This window comes from Camelus bactrianus, chromosome 21 (assembly GCF_048773025.1).
Source record: "Camelus bactrianus isolate YW-2024 breed Bactrian camel chromosome 21, ASM4877302v1, whole genome shotgun sequence".
Classification (NCBI taxonomy): domain Eukaryota; kingdom Metazoa; phylum Chordata; class Mammalia; order Artiodactyla; family Camelidae; genus Camelus; species Camelus bactrianus.
This window is the reverse complement of record NC_133559.1, coordinates 28,902,599-28,922,316: the sequence shown is the minus strand read 5'-3', so window position 1 is coordinate 28,922,316 and position 19,718 is coordinate 28,902,599. Positions and strand designations below refer to the sequence as shown.

Here is a 19,718-nt window from a genome sequence, read left to right as displayed (position 1 = left end):
TAGTGGCTTCAGACTGCTCACATCTCACTTTCTAAAATGAATAAAACAAATATTACTTAAATTCAGAATGTGAAAGCGGACAGGCTGTCCATGGCTGCTGTATTGGGTTTCTTCAGAGAAAGGAAGTTGTAAAAAGGGAGAAAAGAGCAAGTCATTATTTAGGGCAGCGCGTCCAGCAGAAGTGTAACGTGACCCACCTAACGCTTCCGATTTTCTAGTGATCGTGTTGAAAAGATAAAAATGAGTGGAATTAACTTTAATAATTATATTTAACCCAACATATCCAAATTATTTTAATATGTAAGCAGTATTTTACGACTATTAATGAGAGAGTCCATGTTCTTTTTTCATCCTGTCTTCAAAATCCAGTGTGTATTTTGCAGATACAACACATTCTCCATCCAGATAAATTTTCAGCTGTTGAAGTAACCTGTGGTCCTGCCAAAATATAATAGTACATCTTGTGTAGTGGAAAAAAATATTTTATACATCTTCAATTTTTCAATTAAAATTTAAATTTAGTAAAATCAGTAAACTGAGTACAAACCCCCCATCCCTCAGCCACTCTGGCCGCATCTCAAGTGTTGAGTAGAATTTTCTCTTGCACTTTGTATAAGAGAGAAATCCAGGCTCTTGGGTCCTGAGGAGACAGTGGCTGGGAGGCTGATGTGTTTGTCCTCAGAAGGACTGAAGGTGAACACAGACTTGTTCTGCAAATCCTGGGATGTTTCGGCAAGAGGGATCCCTTGAGTATTGAAAGAGATAGTTTCAGGCAAAACAGAGGAAGTCAGCTTTATCGAGTGAGCGGGGAGCGGATGTCCTCAGCTTGCTCCAGACAAGTGGAAGCGACTAGGTTCCAGACACAGTGATGCGCTGCAGATGCATGACGGGGCTAGGGAAGGTGGGAAGGCTGAGGGCACCTCCTGTGTTACAGAAGTTGTTTGTGAACGACAGGACACGCCTGGGGACAGAGCACCCAGGAGGAAGCGTGGGCACGGCTTGGGGAAGGGGAGAAGGCCCACAGGTGTTGTCATGCCTTATGCCCCCCCCCAACTCCCGAGGAAACCCCCTTGGGCCCCTCTTGGGTTCCGACCTCCTTTACTGCAGGCTGTGTCTTCCCCACGGCCTCTTCTGTGGTATGTTTACCACCAGCATTTGGAGAGCTGTGCAGGAAATACTGAAGGCGAAAACTCTGGGGACTCAAAAGCAAACTCCAGATTCTCACATCTGGCCGTTTTTGTCCCCTTCCAACCTCTGTGAGCACAGCTGGAAGTCCCATACTGTCTTTGAGAAGTGATCTCAAAGTTTCTTTTAAATCTCTCTACATCTCAACAGTCAGGCTTGAATAGTCTGCCAGGCAAAAATAGCTGGGGTGTTGATAAGGGCAACCAGCGAAATGGGCCCACTGATGGCCGACGACAGCCATGGTTGACGTGATGTGTCTCGTGTGATGCGTTCAGTATGCGACACACTTGGTCCAGGCTTTCACAAGTGTGTGCAAAGCTGTGATCTGTTCTCGTGGATGTCTCGTACTTGAACTGGAATCTCCCCCCGCCCACCTCCTTTTAGCTACATTGGCAGGAAGAGGATGCAAGTGAAAGGGCCAGAGAAAGCCGTGCCCCACGTGGCGCATCTGGTTGAAGCCGACTACTCCTACTGGACGCTGGGCTACGCCATCTCCCTGGAGGGAGCGCAGAAGCTGGTCGGAGCCAATCCGTTTGGGAAGATGCTGCCGGTGGATGAGTTCCTGCCGATCATGTACAACAAGCACCCTGTGTGAGTCGCCCTGAGCTGCCCGCCTGTCCCTCTGAGCACAGCCCACTTGTGAATTACGCTACTTGGCTTCTGGGTAACGCTTGGCATTTTTAAAGGGGTGCTGCCTTCCCAAATGATCTTTCCACAGTCGTGACCCAGAGAGGCTGACGTGAGTGATCATCCCCTTTTCCAGACGGGGAAGAAGAGGCAGGAGTCACGAGTCCTGCGTAGGAGTCCTCTTTGACCCCCAGTGGGTCGTTTAACTGGACGTAATCTGCTCAGTCTTCTCCTCCTTCCTTACTTCCGTAAATCCATACCCTCAAGGTGAAGGTTGTCTTCCTAAGCACCTCAGATTTTTCAGCGCGTTTCTTAGTCCATTGTGTGTGCTGTTGGCCAGGCGGTGGCCCACAAGCTAGTTGGGAACCCAGATCGTGAACAGTCACCGTGATGTACTGTGATGTCTGCGATCGCAGATGCGTTAGAGGCTCAGGGAGAGAGGAGGTGGCCCCTGAGCAGGGAGTCCATACAAGAAGGCAGTGTGGCGCTCGGGTTCCCGAAGCCCAGGCGTTCACTCTGACCTAACGCTTCTCAAGGACGTGGGGACTGATGATCTGGTGTCACTCTCCCCACTAACCGGTGAGCCCCTGAGGCAGGAACAGTCTTTTATCTCTGTGTCCGTAGAGCTTAGTCCAAACTCTACACAGAACAGCAGCTCAATCAGTGCTTCCTAAATTCATTAATGGAGCAGGAAACCGAGTTCTGACCTCGGCTGCTTCTCTCAGTTGCTGGGCGATCTCCTCATGAGATGGTCTTCATTTTGCAGTTGAGCTGTCCTGTCCTGCATCTTCCTCACTTGGTCTCCCGTCCTCAGTCAAGATGGACAACATGTGGGAGACTGACTTTTATCTCTGCGACCCAGCAGAAACATGGAGGTCAACCCTCATCCCCTTAACAGAGAGGAAGTTAAGACCAGCGGTGCCCTCACTGGCCAGCAGCCGAGCAGCTGTCGCCCCGTATAATCTGCACGGGAGCCCTGACAGGGAGGCCAGGTCCTCCCTCCCCTTCCCCCTCGCAGGCATCCTCCAAGCCTGCACCGCGCACTCACCCCACCGCTGCCGTCCGGCTCCCAGCCGTCTGACTGATTACTCCAGGAACAGGGCATTTCTACAAAGTGGTCACACTTATTTATCATGATGGTCCAACAGAGCATACGTTTTTAGAGTAAGACCCGAAATTCATTTTTTAAACTAGTCTACCCAAATACAGCAGAGGTTACCTGACCCTTTTTGTGTGTATTTGTTTAGATCATTTGAAAGCTTTTAAAGAAGACTGTGTGGTGTTTATAGATGAAGGTTTTCCACAAAGAACACAACTTAAACAATCAAATGAATCCACAAGCATGTAAGAGGTGACAGGCAGGGCTCTTTCTTCCTGCTGTGCAAGCACGCCTTCCTCTCTCGTTCTCAGAGCCGAGTACATGGAGCATTACGAGTCCAGAGACTTGAAAGCCTTCTCCGCAGAACCGCTGCTCATCTACCCGACACACTACACAGGCCAGCCGGGGTATCTGAGCGACACGGAGACCTCCACCATCTGGGACAATGAGACGGTGGCCACTGACTGGGACAGGACACATGCCTGGAAGTCCCGGAAGCAAGCTCACATCCCCCGCGGTGGCAAGAACACAGAGGCCCTGCCACCACCAACCTCCCTGGACACTGTGCCTTCAAAAGATGAGCTATGAATTCTCCACGGGGGCTTCACCACCCTTTGGTTTTCCTAATGGGCTATTCATCCGGGTTTGCTCCAGTTTCTTTTTAGTGTCATGATGGCCATCTAACCAGAGTGGTCTAATGGTCCAAATTAATATATTTCTGACAGGGGAGGAGACTAGGGAAACGAAACCCGAATTCCCTAGGGTGACTGGAAAATAGGCTTTATGGCAACTGTTAAGATGAACTTCAGTCCAGTCGCCTTGCCCTTCAGCTCATCACCCATGTGACACTGGCTCCCACATCAAGGTCGAACAGTATGGCTCGGACTTGTCCGAAGGAAAGGCCGTCCCCACGCTGTCACATCAGTAAATGGGTAGACCGGGCGGCCAAGCCAGCGGGACCGCATCTGGCCTGCTGGGCGCGTTTTATGTCCTAGATGTGACCTTGAAAACTTGAATACGTTCCAAGTTTGGGTGGCTGGGCGGGGAATCAGATCACTTAAAATCAATTTAATTGGGCTTTTTCTTTAAAGGCACTGGTCATGAGCCTCCCTGCAAAGTGAGCTTTGCATCTTAGTCCTCCTTATCCGACAGGGATGGGCGTTTGGGTCTGTCTGAGACGTGGCCTTTGACTCTCGTGGCAGTTGAAGCTCAAAGAGGTGTCTCGTTTGCCATGTGGATATAGTTTGGTAGATACTTGAGGGTTTGTGTAGATATTTGAGGAAAACCCTCAAACTTTGGCCTTCTTTATTGTGGTCACTTGGGTGGGGGTGCTCTATTTATGAAGATAAATTTAATATATAAGGGGTTAGGGCTGGTGTGTGGCTCCTGTCCCAGGGGGTCACGTGCCGTAGGTCAGACTCTCCCTTCCACCTGAGCCTGGGGATGAATTGCAGGTGTGAGTTTTATGAGTCACTGTTAAGAGGCAGAGCACATTTTTAGGCCAGCAGCTGTCCTTGCCTGGGATTTTCATTCTATTTTGAATTATTTATTTTACAAAATGTAGGGGAAATGTTTGCAGGAAGAGGCAGCGAAACAGGTGTGCCAAGCTTTCACCGCCCCCTGGGGAGGGGTCAGTGTGGACATCCTGGGTCAGGTCGGGGATCTGGTGTGGACACCCTGGGTCGGGGATCTGGTTCTCCTGCGTCTCCCAGCCTGACTCTCACAGGGAGGCCTGCTGAGTGGGAGAGTCTGACCTTCCGGAAACAAACGAGTCTCCGTTGCAGGTGCGAGAACTTGGTTAGAAACAACGGGCTGATCAACTGATGGAAGCCGACAGCCAGGGAAGCCCTGGGAGGCAGGAGCCCGGGCAGACCGCCTCTCTGCTTTGCTTCTAAGTGGATTTCATGTAAAACGCAGAGCTGGACTGCATCATCTCTTTTACCTCTTCAGCTCCGCCATCTGCGATCTTTGGATGTCTCACGATGATTTTTGGTTTATGTTCTTGTGCCCACAAGCAGTAACACTTGGCCTCCAGAAACCCCCTCCCCGGGAACCCCATCCACACACGCTCCTCTCTCGGTGTCCTTGGTGTTAGGCTTTGCAGGGCCAGCAACCTGAGCTTCATGCTTTGGGGCAGCACCCGCCGTGGCCTTGCTGGTGGTACCAAGCTGACTGCCCCCCGGTCAGGGCCCCCGGCTGCAGGGCAAGCGGGCAGCGTCCTCCCACAGAACACCGGCCCCGACCTTCGCTGTTCCCTTGTGGCTGGTTCTTCTGCGCTGACCAATGAGCCAGCAGGCTGAGGAAGGTGATCTCGGCCGACTCTGATTTTTACTGCTTCGACAAAGCCGGCAGAGCTTGGCTCTCTTTTTTCCCCCTAGAGAAACAGAAAGACCATCTGGGGAGCTAGCGAAACCCCCAGGCAATTGCTGAGGCGTCCTTGGGTATTTTGTACTTCGTTTGTGTATTTGACTGTGTGCAAGTGTGTGTGCATTTCATGATTTTTTAACGGGGTGGGCGGAGGCTGAGGCACTGGGAGTGAAGGAGGGTTGAATTGATTTTTGTGTGGCGTTGTTTAATAGAGAACATTGGTGTGGTTTTGTTTTTTTTTCTTTTTCCCTATCAGCTGGTCTGGTGGGTTTATGAATTCTCATTCTTAAAAGACGTTGTTCATAAAATCTAGAACTTTAGCTTAGGACTGTTCTACTGTGAATAAAGTTCTGGCTCTGTCAGCCCTGGGTGCTTCTCTCCACTCAGGTCTAGAATCCCACGCAGTGTTCTTCTGTTGTGAGTGTTGTGAACTGCAGGCCCAGCATTTCTTTCAAAGTCGTCTCTTCAGCACCCCAGGGGTTCCTTGACCTCATTATCCTTCCCGCCTCCCGCCTGAGAGCCTTAAGTCGGGACATTTGACCGTCGCAGTGTCCGAGGAGGACTCTGCCTCCAGCCACGGCACCTGCTGTTGGCCTCTGGAGATTAGACTCCGTCTGGACCCCTGCTATCTGGCTCCCTCTCTGTATCTTGAGATCCAAGGTGGGATTTCTGGACGGATGACCCTGACGTCAGCAGTGCCGGTGCTGCTGAGTGTGGACTGAGTGTCCATGACACGCAGAGGACATGTTGCTTGGGCCTCGCTTGGTTCCCGGGGCCCTGCTGCAGGAACTCTGGAAGACAAGACAGAGCCGGCATCCCAGCGTCCTATACAGTCTGTCACACTGTGTCCTGTCAGGGTGGGGACGTGGTAAACGACTTGCCTTCTAGAGCTCTTTGTGAAAAATTAAAAAAAAAGAAAGTGCAACACTGTGATGGTCCCTTGGTTCCTCCGACGCTGATCAGCAACCAGCACTGCTGGAGTTCCCAGGTCTGCACTGGACCAAGGATGTGGGAGGCCAGAGACAACCGTCATGCTGTGCAGCCCCCACGGCAAGAGAGGGTGGCCGCCGGCCTTCCTGTGCAGTGAGGGGTGCTTTAGATTGCTGGAGAGAAGTGGGGAAGCAAAAAGGGTTCTAGGCTACAGACAGACAGGAGTCCCAGTGGGAGAGGGCGGGGGAGGGAGGGTGCATCTTGCGTCTCTGCGTTATTGTTCAGCCTGTCCATTCATCAAAAGACACTGGGATGCTGGTCTAAGGCCAAAGGGCTTTGTCTTGGGGCAAAAAAAAGAGAACCCATGTTGGCCTCAGTAATGCCTTGAATTTCAGATCAAGCTCCCCCCAAACCTCAAAAACCAGGTGTCAGCCCTGCCTTGTTTCAGGTCTTGTGCGGGGCGCTGAGGTGCTCAGAGGTCTGGGAAAGACCCCACCTGCTGTGGGGTCTGTGGTCCAGGGAGCCGCCGTGCAGACTGGATGGCTGTCCTTCAGACTGGAACACGGGGCCGTAGGACCCCAGGGAACCCGGCCCTGCTGAGGAGGGCCGCCGGGGGCAGCTTTGCGGGGAAGGTGGCGGTCGTGTTGGGCTTTGGAGCAAGAATGGGAGTTGAGGAGAGGGAGGGGGGTTGGGCACAGCGGGTGGGAATGCTGTCTGGACATTGGGAAGGTGTGGGACTGAAAGGGCTTCCTGGGGCGGGGTGGGGAGCTGGGCAGGACCGAAGAGTCAGGAGTGTGTTGGAGTTGATGACAGGAAACAATCCTGAGACCTCATAATGATGGCAAGGGAGCGGGCTCCCCTCCCACCCTCCCACCCCGGGCTAGCAGGATGACTGCAGAGGCCACTGTTCCTGGGGGAATTCTAGCTCGGGTGACTCTCCTGACAGATGACGCAGAGATTTCCAATAAGAAGTTGGTGTCGGAAACAAGAAAAAACCCCCTATTCTGCTACACACTTGGGGACCTTTTCCCTTACAGTTGGAACAAATCCCTCGAATCAGTAACTGTAAAAGGAAGGCGGTCTTCCCGAGAGGCTTCTCCAGCGTGCTTTTGAGACATTCTCTCCAAGTAAGTGGTCTCTGACTGACAAGAAACTAATTCACCGAGGAATTAACCAATTACCAAGTCAGTTACCGTGAGGCTGGTCACTTGCTAAGAAAACGGCGTGTCCTGGGTGAGGCGTTCAGAAGGCTCAGCGTGGGCAGCCTCGGAGGTAATCATTCCGTCCACATTCTGTGTTTATTATTTCACCGAGAACCTTCCTCCCCTGGAGATGCTCTGATTAAACGCAGCAGAGGAGAGCCCGGAGGAGAGAGCAGTGACCTGTGAGGGGCCGCCTGCGAGCGGGCGGCTGGCAGCCCCGAGTGGATGCAGGGCGGCTGGGGCAAGGGCGAGAGCATGGCCTGTGGGGACCAGTACGTCATTCTGTTTTTTGTCTTTGCTTGGAAATGGCTGGTTTCAGTATATCGTGTTACAACAGATTACATAAAAAATGGTTTCTCTTCTCACACACACAGATCGAGGGCGATGGCTTGCATTTCAGCACAAAGAGTTTAGGTGAGCTTTCGGGGAGAATTTGACGGAATTATTAGACGAGATCGGGTGTGTTCAGGGTGGTATGGCCGTAGACTGACAGAATTATTAAATACTGAACGGGATTCCCAGGCAAGTGGTGGAATGGCTCCATTAAACTCTGTTGTTGAGCTGGAGAGAGGCTTCCTTTCTGGTCTGCGACTTTGCCTGGAACGGTCTGTCTTCGCCTCCACCCGCAGGTGCACGGTACTGAGACCACCTTAGCTCAGGTCCCTCCCGCCACCCCAGCCAGGCTGCTCGCAGTCCAAAGCCATCCTCCCGTCAGCCCTCAAAAGGGATGGAAAGAATGAAGGGTCATCTCCGAGCACTGGTTTCTCTTTGCTTTTAATTTACTGAGTTTATTTTTCTGCCCCTCCCTGGAGTTTCTTCAGCGTGTCTTCCTCTGGAATGGGTACTTAACCAGATCTCCATGTCGGGACACACAGCCCCTGCTGGTCCCGAGGCGGCTCCTCTGCATGCTTCCGCTCTGGGGGAGGCTGGACAGAACCTGGGCTCTTGGTCGTCGGGGAACTTGATTTTCAGGATACCGGGCAGCCCTCTCTCTCCGTTCTTCAGAGCAGCTTAGGAAATAACTCATGCCAAGGTGTCCTCTCCTGAGGGGAATCAGCAGTTTGGGGAAGACCCCCAGACGAGTTGAAATGTCCGTGCTGACGGTGTGGTCGGAAGGGTTTTAACTTTTTTACGATGCCAGCATGAATTGTGAAGACTTGAAGGGGTATCACTGTTCAGGATGGACCCAGGGAGGAAGCCATGCCCACAGCTGAGCGGGGAGGGGGCAGCTGAGGGTTGCAGGCCACGGGGAATTAGTAGGGAGAGGAGAGAGGTGGCTTCCAGGGCACAGCACACGGATGCGAGTCCAGGAGCAAGGGCAGGGGGTAAGAAAACAGATTCAGGCCCAACAGTGGAGAAGTGAGGTCAGTGCATAGATCAGAAGGGAGGGACCCAGAGGGGAAAAAAATAGTAGAAGGGAGGCTTGGAACGGAAGGGACAACCCTGGTCCCTAAAGTGACTATTTTATCCTTGCAAACCTGCCACGATGGGAGAGGCTAAGGTGGAAGGGCACCGAACAGCCTGCTAAGGAACAGCTGGGCTGTCCAGCGCCCCCAGTGTCTGGAACAGCAGCAACTCACAGTCCTGCATGTGAGTCCTCCCGGGACAGAGCGAGAGTCGGAGCGGAGAGCCCCATCCTGCCAGGAAGGATCCAGGTCCAGGTGGACCCAGGAGCGGGGGCTTGGCTTCTGGTGAGAAAACTGTCCCCCCACAACCGCAGAGGGAACCCGAGAAGGTGGGGACGCTACGGGGAACTTCCGCAGGCTCTGGGCGGGCTGCTCCAGCTCAGGGCTGCGCCCCGGGGGGCCCGCGGCTCCCTTCCAAGCCTGTCCAGTGTGGGCCCCGTGCAGCCACAGCCCTGCCAGGAGGCGCTGTGGTCAGGGCCACGCTGGGCCCACGCGCCCCTCTCGGTGGGCCTCTGGGCCACGGCTGTGGAGCGAGCGGAGCCCTGGCTGTCCTCCAACTCCGTGAGTCAGTCCTTCCCCAGAGCAGCAGCAGCGCGACTTTCCCAGGGTTGCTGTTCAAGCGCCTGAAGTCCCGCCTCCGAGGGGTCCCGTCCCCCCTGCAGCCGCTCAGCGGGGAGGGAAGCTGGACTCCCTCCTCCCAGGCCAGGAGCATCCCAGCAACGGCAGCGGCGAACTCGCACAGGGAGCGCAGGGCGGGGCTGCTCCCTTCACCTGGGCTGTGTCATCTCCTACCACGTGAACCTCAGAAGGTGGGAACAGTGATTGAACCTCACTTTTTAGACGGGGCAACAGCTAGATGTAATGACTTGCCTAAGACAGTAAGTGGCCTGGGAGCCAGAACCAGGCAGGCAGATCCCGCCCACACCTACCTGCATCCACGCAGAGCTGCTGGGGAGTCTGTCCCGTTTCTTGTCCTCTGATAGCTAATGTTTCCATCCGTCTCCTGCTTCCTTTTCACACACACAATCTGATATATGAATAAGCTTGCAACTCTAACCCTTTTGTTTACGTCTCACCTATGAAATCTCATACACTGATTTTTTTTCAGCTGAGCAGCCTGATTCCCTGACATTTTGCTGGAGGCTTGGATGTCAAATATCGTATAGACAATGATCCGAAGTGGGCATCTGGGGGCGAGGTGACAGTCTCAGAGTGCTTCTCCCAGTTTGAAACTGGTGCCTTGTTATTTTTATTGAAGGCTGGAGCAATCCAGAAACAGTTTAAACCACTCACTGTCTTTTCTTTTTTTCAACTTGATTTACCAGTAGCCTCTGTGTAAGAGATTGGCACTACAGCACAAAATGTTGCTTTGGGGTGAAACAGAGGTGGGAATAAAAATGATTTCTCCTGAGAAGCGTGTGACAAAGTTCTTGGTACTGATAACTCAGTAGAGAGAGGCCAAGCCAGGTGTGCTCACGCCTCAGTCACGTCCACTCCTTTAAACTCGCTCGCATCCTGCTTTCCATCCACCCGACCCCAGGCCGGCTGCGTCATGGAGTTCTCCTAGCTGGGCGCCGAGTCACAGTGTAACACTGATCCTTAAGGCCCGTCTCCCCAGAATGACGCTCAAGATAAGAAGCCACAGTGCTTCCTCCAGCAGGAGAGCTGTCCTTGGAAACTTTAAAGAATTGACCAGATGCCCATTGTGTAAATTCACACGATTGGACGCCTGGGGATCGGCACCAGACCCCAGGCATTCTCTTCAGCCCCAGGAGGCTGTGTATGTGTCAGGAAAGCCCAGCCCAGCGTGACACCCTCACGGTGGGGTTTGGTAGCTCAGAGCCCAGCCCTCACCTGTGGCAGCTAAACTGCTCTGCCACAGGCTGGGGATCTGTCACATGAGGGGGTCGACTACATGATTTGTAAGATGCCTTCCAACTCTGAGGAATCCCTGTGTATTTAACTTTTCTTACAACTGTCAAATAAATGAATTACTTAAACACAGTCTTCTGGGTAGAAATGTTGAGAATCCACAGCAAATGGTGGTTTTTCAATTTGGAGTCTAAGATAACTAAACCTGCCTGGTTTCTGTTTGATTGCACGGCTTGTGTGTAAACACTTTCAATTTCCTAGATTTTTAAAAAAACTTGACCTACATCTACATCTGTAAAGCAGCTTGTAGTTTAGTCAAAGCGGGGACCACATTAGAAGCATATAAATTGGTGGTGACCACATGTTAAAAATTAAAAATTAGATTCTGTAAGGCTAACCTGAACCCAAATTAAATTACTCTCTGGTATGTTCTCCTCCTTTGAGCATCTCTTCCGTCAACCCTTCCTGTGCTCTGTGCAGCCCCTGTCTCGGTCCTCGCTGCCAACTCTTCCTAACACCATGTGACTGTGGGGATGCGAGCAAGGCCAGCACTCTAGTGAGAAGACAGAACTCCTCTGTGCAGAGACGGAGGTGCACGTCCACTCCAGGGGTCCCCTGCGCTGAGGGCGGGGCCGAGGACTGGCCAACGGGCTGGGAATGGAAGTGACAGGTCACTCAAATCTAAGTCAGTCAGGAGCATCTGTGGGTTCTCTCTCCCAACATTGTGACTTGAAGGAAAAAAATCTGAGATGGCAGAGCCACTAAGGAGTGCTGCCTGACGTGCACGACTTGCGACCTGGTGAAAAGCAAAACGGCAAGTTACTGGGATTCCATGGTTTGTTACTTCAGCCTAGCCTAATGCGCCCCTTCCGGAAGTTTCACTGTAACGGAGACCCGAAGGGAAACAGCCATGCAAACCACAATGGCGACCCCTTCTCACAGGGGAACCGTGGAAACCGCCAGGTGTAACTGGCGGCATTGCAGTGGCTCTGTCCAAAAGGGGACTGGCGTCAGGGAAGCTTCTCGACACCACTGAAACCAGGACATGGAACAGTACTGTGCCTCTCAGTGGCCCTGCGCTGCAAATCTGAAGTCTCCAAAGAAGGACATTTTAAGGCACTCTTCCTTCAGGCAAAGTCACCAAGCTCAATTTCTGGAGAAAGGCAAAACAAGGAAAACCATTGTCTCAAATGACCTTACAAATAGTCACCTAGTGCCAAAGATAGAAATCCCTCTTTCCTGCCCATATTACCAATTATTAAAATACCTACTTGGCTCTCTCCAAAATCCCCATGGGCCCAGAAAATTTGATAATTTGCCTCCATTTAGGAATGCATTTTTTTGGCAGTAATATAATGGAATGACAGCGCGCATCTGTTGAGGGAAGCTGGCCTCAGTCCGACCGCCTTTTGGGAAGCCCTTCTCTCCTCCCCCAACCCCAAACCCCCGGCGTCCAGAGCACGGTGGATGGTTTCAAGAATTATGCAGATGGTCACAAATGGAGACTCAGGAAAAGGCTGTCAGAAGCAAGGCAAAGTACGCCCTGGGAGCTGAACTCTTAAGTTTGACTTTATCTGAAGTGTCCCCAACCACACGGCTGCTAAGAACAGCTCCAGCAAGGTGTCACCTCTGATGGCCGTTCCCTGTGACGTCACTCTCTCCCCTGCATGCACAGGACGCTTGCCAGTGGAGAGGCGCCCTCCTAACGCTGCCGCTGGCTCTCCCTCTGCTCCCCACAGCCGAGCCAGAGTGGGCCTCCAGAACGCTCACTGACACATCCGGAACCCGGATCCACCAGATTCACACTCCAGACCCCTCGGGGCCTGGCAGCACATGCCAACCAAGACCCAGACCAGTTTATTAATTTAACCAGAAGGTAAACAGATGATGGAGACAGACAAGCGTGTGAGCAGGTAAAAGCATGACCTGGCTGGCCCCCAGGAGACAAACTTAAGACAATTAAAGTGGCATTAAATAAATGATGCTATGTTTTTATCTACTTGGAATTTCCATTGTCTTTAAAAAAGGAAAAATACATATATATTTTACATTGCAGCGTATAAGTCTGGATTCTACATATACAGTATAAATACATGTGGCAAGCACACGGGAACAACATGTATGTCTTGGTAGCCACACCCTAAACAGGCTGATGGGTCCACATTTCTTTTTTGACTTTCAAACCAAGAAATTCAGGCTGAGGCTACGTTTACTTCAATCTCTGTGATGTATAGCACCCTGGCCATCTCTTTTCCAAGAACCAAAGCGCAATTCGGACCAAGCCTCACGAGTGGAAAAAGTGCTTTTCAACTTAGTTGAAACCAGTCGATCTTCACGACGCACAGTCTGATCTAGGAAGACCTAAGAGAAACCTGAGGCCTTCCTGGCTCACTCTCACCCTTTGGCCCACTGACACAAATCTCTGACTTTCCCTGGTGTTTCTAGCAGACTTCGTATGGCTATTTACGCAACACAAATCTCCCCTAACCTTTGGGAGCTGTCTTACAGGACGGGGGAAAGAAAGCTCCACATTACAATCTGCACGTCATATCTGGGTTCGTTCTTTATTTTTGGAATAAAAACTGGTATTCTGAGAATTTTTTCTTAAAAAGGACAACATTCTGAAAGTGCTTGTTACACACGTCAACATCCCGCACGTATGGCTTTGTAGTTCAAACCCCAGCACAGCTCAGATTCGGAAGGGAGAGGGTGATGGTGTAACTCGAGACCGAAGTGTCACTTAACAATGACACCGTGACACCCAGCATGGGAACCTGAAAACAAAAGTTACGGGTTCCATCTGGAAGAATGTACCTCTTTAGGAATGATCTGGATAAGCCACGGAGCCCCACTCCTCTCCCCGCGACCAGGCACAGGAATGCCATCGACGTGAACGAGCACAGACAGGGCCCTGCTGTCGGCAGGGAGCGTCTGCCCAGGGGCTACTGACGCAGCAAATCACCGTTCAGACACACCGCACAGGCTCGTGTGATCAGAGTCAACTGCAGTACAAATGTCTACACCTGAGGAACAGATTGCACATAATACAGAGGGCCTGCAATGCAGATGGCAAGAGACTGCAGACGTGGTGTCACATGCAAAGGGCCATCGGAGAAGACAGTGGGGTAGTGGCATTCTGCGGCAGCCCAGAGTCCGGGTGAGTCACCGTTCTTGTGCGCTGTCTTTTCTGGCTGATTGGTTACCAAAGAACATGGCTGTCTGTGCAATAATGATGGTGATAATGCTATTTAAGGGGAGAAACGCAGTGCGGTGGCCAGAGATCAAGATGGGCTCGCGCTGCCTCCAGAGGCGTCAGGACGGCTGGCCCGGCGGGTCACGGGCCTCCGCAGCTGCCCCTCGCCCTCCCTGGGGGGGGCAGACAGTGGCCGACGCGAGCACAGGTCACAAGCCACTGGCTCATAGAAACCCTTTCTGCAGTGGCCTTTCGTCCAGCCCATGGCAGCTCCCGCCTCTGTGGCTGCTCTTGTCTGGTGGCACATGACTGAGAAAGTAACCCTCCCCCTTTACAAAAATAGCTTGGACTTCTTGTAACACAGGCACAAAGGACACGCTGTACTCCTGGGGTTGATTCCATTTACTTGGAAGGTATGAGACTAGGGTTCTCAGTTTCTTCTATTTCCCTGTAAAAAGTGACCTCGACTTCCCAGGCCATTGTGCAAATATGGTTTTCCATTGTCCAGAACCTCCCATAAGCCCCTCATATTTATATATCTATATATACACATACCTACCAAATATGTGTACATACCTATATATTTATAAACATGGATAATTCTGCATTTCAGTCAAACAAGTCAACGAGAATCAGCGAATCGTTCATCCTTCTCATTCACATTCGTCTCCGATTTCCCCACGGTGCCTCTCAAGAATGCCCTGCACACCAGAGGTTCTCAGTAAATATCTGTTGACTTCACCAACGATCCGCTAACGCTGGGTGGCAGCTGCGACCACCACGGCCTGACCTCGGCCCCGCGCTGCCCTCGGCGAGGAAGCGGCGCTCGGCGCCTCCGTTCAGAGGGTGATCTTGCTGTGCCGGCTGCCCCAGCAGCCCCGCCTAGCTGTCCTGGGCAACGTCAGGCTGGTCCGGCTGCGCAGCTTCACTTGCTCCTCCACAGAGTTCTTTTTGCGTAAAATGAAGTCGAAGTTCACTTGGCTGTTCATGGCGTAGAAGACGTTCGCCGAGTCTGGGATCACGAGTTCTAAAAAAAAAAAGATAAGGAAAGAGGAGGTGGTCGGCTTGTGCGGCTTGTGCGGGACGGCCCAGCCCTGAGCGCGGCGGGTGGGAGCTGCGGCCAGGCGCACGGCTGGGTCTAGGGCCCTCTGCCCCTGGGACGGGAACGGAGCCAGACAGAGACCACCCCTCGCTCCCCCCAGATCCTAGTCCCGGTTTTAAAAACCTAAGTGTGAATACAATACAATCTTAGAAATTCAAGCCACGGACTGAATGTCCAAATGCAGACTGTTTTAGCGAGAACGAAGCAGGCACGAAACAGGGGCCGAGAGAAGTGAGGCGACACTCCCAGGACGCAGCCGTAGGTGGCAGCCCTGGGGCCAGAGCCCAGTTTCCTTCCTCTGGGCTCCATTTTCTACTCTGCTATGAAGGTTTTCTCACCACCTAAGTGAATCCAATGATGCAGGGAAAAGGCAGAAAGTCTACAGCTCTTTCCAGAACCCTCTACTTGGAATATCAAAATATTTTTTAAGTTAACCCCAAATTAAACCAGTATTTACACCATACGAGGCCTTGCTCCACCAAGAGCTTACACTTGAATATAAACAAGACAGTGAGGATCTGTAACATTTAAACTGTCGTCGGCTTCAACGGCTCCCATCGAGGCAGCTGCAATTCCTGAACAAGGGTTAAAATTCCAAGTATAATATGAACTTACTGAATAAAGCGACTTATATTCATTTGTATTTTTAAAAGAAGGTCTATATACTATTTAGCACTCAGAGGTAATGGGTATCTAAAAACACAAACAAGAAATAAAGAAAATAAAACCACAAGCCTGGCTCTGCGGCAGTGGAGGGAGGGAGGGAACCGGCGGAGGCACCTGACTGCGGAACTGGTTAAGTCAACCAAGTCAGCTTCATGAAACACAGATTCTACAGCGAGACTGGTGCAGTCAGGTCCTAAGTGACTCTGGTGCATTTTGCACAAATGTTCCTTGAAGAAGAACTCTGTTAAAGTGTCCCCAGCCTCCTGCCCACACACTCCCGGCTCAGCAGCTGCTCACTCCCAGCTGCGTATCAGTTAGCACACCTCCTCTCGGGCACGTTATTTCCTGTCGCACTCGCCCCACGATGCACGGGGAGCCGGCAGGGTGTTGTCTCAGTTTAACCAAGGACCCAGGCCTGGGGAGGTCAGGCGGCCCACCTGATGGACACCACACAGCTGGGGGACGCGGCTGGGCCCCGGCCACACTTTGGGGCTCCTGCATCTTCAGACCCACCGGCCCCACCTTAGCGCTGGTTTGTAGGCAAGATGGTAAAACTCAGGAGCCCACTCTTTATGCTCAGCCTTTCAGCAGTAACTACATTAAACAAACATCTTACAGCTGAGAAAGGTTTGTCCCCCACCCAGGTCGGGCTCAGCTGGGTCAGGGAGAAAACTTCCGAGAGGGAGTTGGTTGAAAAAGAATCTTGTCAGAGGCCGTCGCCTTTCAGCTCTAGGACATCACTGCTCTGTGCTTTCAGCTCCCTCCTCTGGGCCCAAGTTACGGCCCCGGGCGACCTGTGGGTCGGATGGCGCGTGAACAGCCGCTTCCTTCCCACACGCCCAGCTTGTGTGAGGTGTGTCCACTGCAGGGGGGCCGCCCGTGGGTCAGCCCTACATTAGGACCCTCGCACTGGCCAGTGTTGGGTCTGTCAGTAGACAGGGTTGGCCTCAGTCAACAGTATTTGCTGCTCCTTTTGCACGTGGAAAAGAGACTTACTCTGACTGAGTCACTTTCCATGATGACACAGCACAGACGGGTCACTAACCAGCATGCCTGCTCCGCTCACCAAATGTAACCCCAGTTCAGGGTAGCAAGTAGATACGATCAGGGTGATTCTTTGCCCAGAGTTTTCATTTAAAAAAAAAAATCTTTAAATAATGGATTCCTAGCAAAGCGAAGCATTTCACAGCTCACCAGTTCTTTGCCTCAGTAAGTATGAGGCAACCTCACAAAAGAACCCCTTCAAATTCTGGTGTTAGAAGCTTTCGCTGCACTAAGATGGATCGTGAATAAGGCCAAACTGTCATAAATGGTTAACCAAGACCACGTGAAATTATCACAGGACCTGCTACATTTCAGGATCGCACGCAGCCTAGACACACATCATGGGGTAAAGGAGGTGCGTGCCCATCTGCAAAGACCCAGCAGCGCCCGCTGACCCCCCACCTCCTGACGCAGGGAGGGACCTCTTCCTCCAAGAACGCTCGACAAGGGAAGTTTACAAAGAAGCGGAGGAGGGATGTGCAACAAAATTGTAGGAAAAAAACCCCAAGGGTTGTTGGGGGTCAACTGAGATGCTTAATTCTACAAGTGAGGGCATGGCATGGGCCCCCACACAACTCCACCCTTGCCCAACTGAAAACCCTGACTTGGTTCCATTTGAAAAAGACACTGTAGCCATTTTCGGTCTTCTGACACGGGGGCAGCCCGCCCAGAGAGGACGCACCCACCTTTGTCCTCTGAGATGGCCTGCACCAGCTCGTACTCCTCCGCGGGGTCCGCGTCCAGGTTGTGCTTCATCATGGCCCTCTGGATCACGGCCGGAGTCTTGTCCTGGCTCGTCAGCTGGAAAGACAGTGGCAAGGCTGGTAAAGTGCTTAGCTTCACGTTTCCTGGAAGAGTTTTCCTGACCTTATTCTTACAGTCCTGTGTCTTTCCAGGGGAAACGGCCCAGTGGAATGAGAGCCGACCAAGAGCCGATACTCCTGGGTTCTAGTCTTGGCTCCACCCTCAGAGGCCAAAAGACGATGGTCGCCCATTCTCTCAGAGCCACAGTGTCTTCCCCCATAGAAACAGAGAGACTGAGTGCCTTGCCATCTCCCCACACGGGTTGAGGTTCCGATGGAAAACTATATAGGAGGGTGTTGTGAGAACTGTACCACGTTCTCAGTCCTGGGCCAAAGCCCGCCCCAACCTGTCAAGCTCCTGCTGTGGCCCTGGTCCAGCACCTGGGGGTCAGGAATGGCCGCGGCCCTACAGGCCGACCATTTCCAACAGCACAAGGGAACCCGGGACCCAGGAACCCCACCCCTAGGAATTCACCAGGAGAAATGAAAACGCAGGTCCACACGAGGACTCGTCCACAGGTGTTCACAGCACATTGATTCCCAACAGCCCCACCTGGAACCAACACTGGCTCTCCATCCACGAGGGAACAGGGAGGATAAAGACACCGCAGTGCAATCATGACAGGGCGCGGCCCGGGGGGTGCCGGGAACGGAGAACCGAAACAGGCAGCCACGTGGGGCATCTCACCAACGCCACGTTGAGCCAGAGACACCAGACACTAAAGATTGCGGGTCTGTTCTTTCAAAAGCAGGCCGGATTAACCTGTGCTGTTAGGAGACTGAGTTCAGCTAAGCTTATCTTCAACTGAGGTAAAAGCAGGACTGACTGGAAGGGGCACAAGGGGATTTGCAGAGGGGGGTGGAAAACGCTCTTTATCCAGACTGGGGGTGGTGGCGACACAGATACACATACGTAGCTACATATGTACATATGGGTATGGGTGTAGTTCTTAGAACCCAAGGAACTGAACACTTAAGGTCTACACAGATAACTTCAATCAAAATGAGCTAAGTGTTGACAAAGAATAAATCTAACATTTTTTATAAAGTGTGAGTAAAGCCTCGTCTCGCTCATTACCCCCTTCATCCCTGCCCATCACCAGCCATTTTCAGGGTGTTCAGAGCAACAGGAAAAGGGGGCTGACTCAGGTACCAGCCCTCGGGTGATTATTCTTACTTAAAGACACAAGCTGTTCTCACCAGGAGGTGAGAGGAAAGACAGCCAAAAAGAAGAAGAAGAAATCTAATTTCCTCCAAGGAACTGTCATTTTGAGCCTGAGGGTGTCAGGCCCGCATGCCTCCCCCTGGTCTGGGGCAGCGGCTGTATCTGTGAGTCAATAAACGATACGCGTTACAACGGGCGCCTCTGTCAGCAGCAAAGACCTGGCTCCGGTGTCTATTACCAAAACACCTGGCACATCCTTATATAAGGGAGAGGTGGATGCACAGAACATCCTAAAGGAGGAAAGATGGTTTTTGATAGTCTAAAGGAAGTGCTCCCACCGCTAGATCAAACTGGACTAGGAGCTTAAAGCTGGAGGGAAAAGGCCACCGCCTGGGGGATGGTTGTTGGGTCAAGGTGGTCAGTGTTAAGATGTCACCTTTAAACCTGCTTACGGAGAAAGCCAGGCTACGCGTAGTTTCTTTAACTTAACTCAAACCTCCCTAGGTATGTGCAAACAAGGATGGGATGGCCAGGGACCCTTGAGTGTTTGTTACTTTGTACTTTTGAAGCTGCTGGGAGGGCCTGATGATCAGAGAGCACTCACAGCTCAGCCAGGCAGCCCTGCGCTGATGGGCTGAACCAGCGCTGCCACGCGGATGCGTAAACGTGAGCCTCATTTGTTACTGTAAACATCTAGTAGCCACTTCTAAAACCTTTTTCAAAAGGGAAGTTGATACATCCAAAACATTCCTTCAGCATACAATCAATACAAGAATCATCAATTTCACGTTCTTCTGTTGCTGTTGTCAATCTTTGAAACCTCGTGTGTATCTTGCGCTCAAAGCCCAGCTCAGTGTGGACCTTTTGCACTTCAAATGCGTAACCACCACACCGTGGCTGGGGGCTACGCTCCTGAATGAAGCGTGGATGTCACCTTCAGGCACCTTAAATAGGAACGCAAAACACCTGACCTGACCCGAGGTTACTTTTCTAACGCTACAGGCTAGGCCTGTTTTTGAAGGATGAGACTCCAGCAGGATGCCTGGGGTGGTTTTTC

General features: G+C 52.0%; 2 protein-coding genes across 6 annotated transcripts in view; one reads left to right on the top strand and one right to left on the bottom strand.

Annotated features, from left to right (window-relative positions):
- Positions 1 to 6,448, top strand: part of COLGALT2 (collagen beta(1-O)galactosyltransferase 2) — a 123,752-nt gene extending 117,304 nt beyond the window's left edge. For 2 of the 3 annotated variants that reach the window (XM_074349940.1, XM_074349939.1), the window contains 2 exons: positions 1,570 to 1,776; positions 3,223 to 6,448. In XM_074349940.1, the coding sequence (XP_074206041.1) occupies positions 1,570 to 1,776; positions 3,223 to 3,499 (484 nt within the window). In that variant the 3' untranslated portion in view covers positions 3,500 to 6,448. The remainder of the gene's footprint in view (positions 1 to 1,569; positions 1,777 to 3,222) is intronic. The other variant, XM_010954958.3, reaches the window with a different exon arrangement.
- A 6,785-nt stretch (positions 6,449 to 13,233) lies between these two features.
- The window catches only part of RGL1 (ral guanine nucleotide dissociation stimulator like 1), a 257,819-nt gene continuing 251,334 nt past the window's right edge, over positions 13,234 to 19,718 (bottom strand). For all 3 annotated transcript variants that reach the window (XM_074349938.1, XM_074349937.1, XM_074349936.1), the window contains 2 exons: positions 17,380 to 17,494; positions 13,234 to 14,908 (listed from right to left, as the gene is read on the bottom strand). In XM_074349938.1, coding sequence (XP_074206039.1) covers positions 14,721 to 14,908; positions 17,380 to 17,494 — 303 coding nt within the window. In that variant the 3' untranslated portion in view covers positions 13,234 to 14,720. The remainder of the gene's footprint in view (positions 14,909 to 17,379; positions 17,495 to 19,718) is intronic.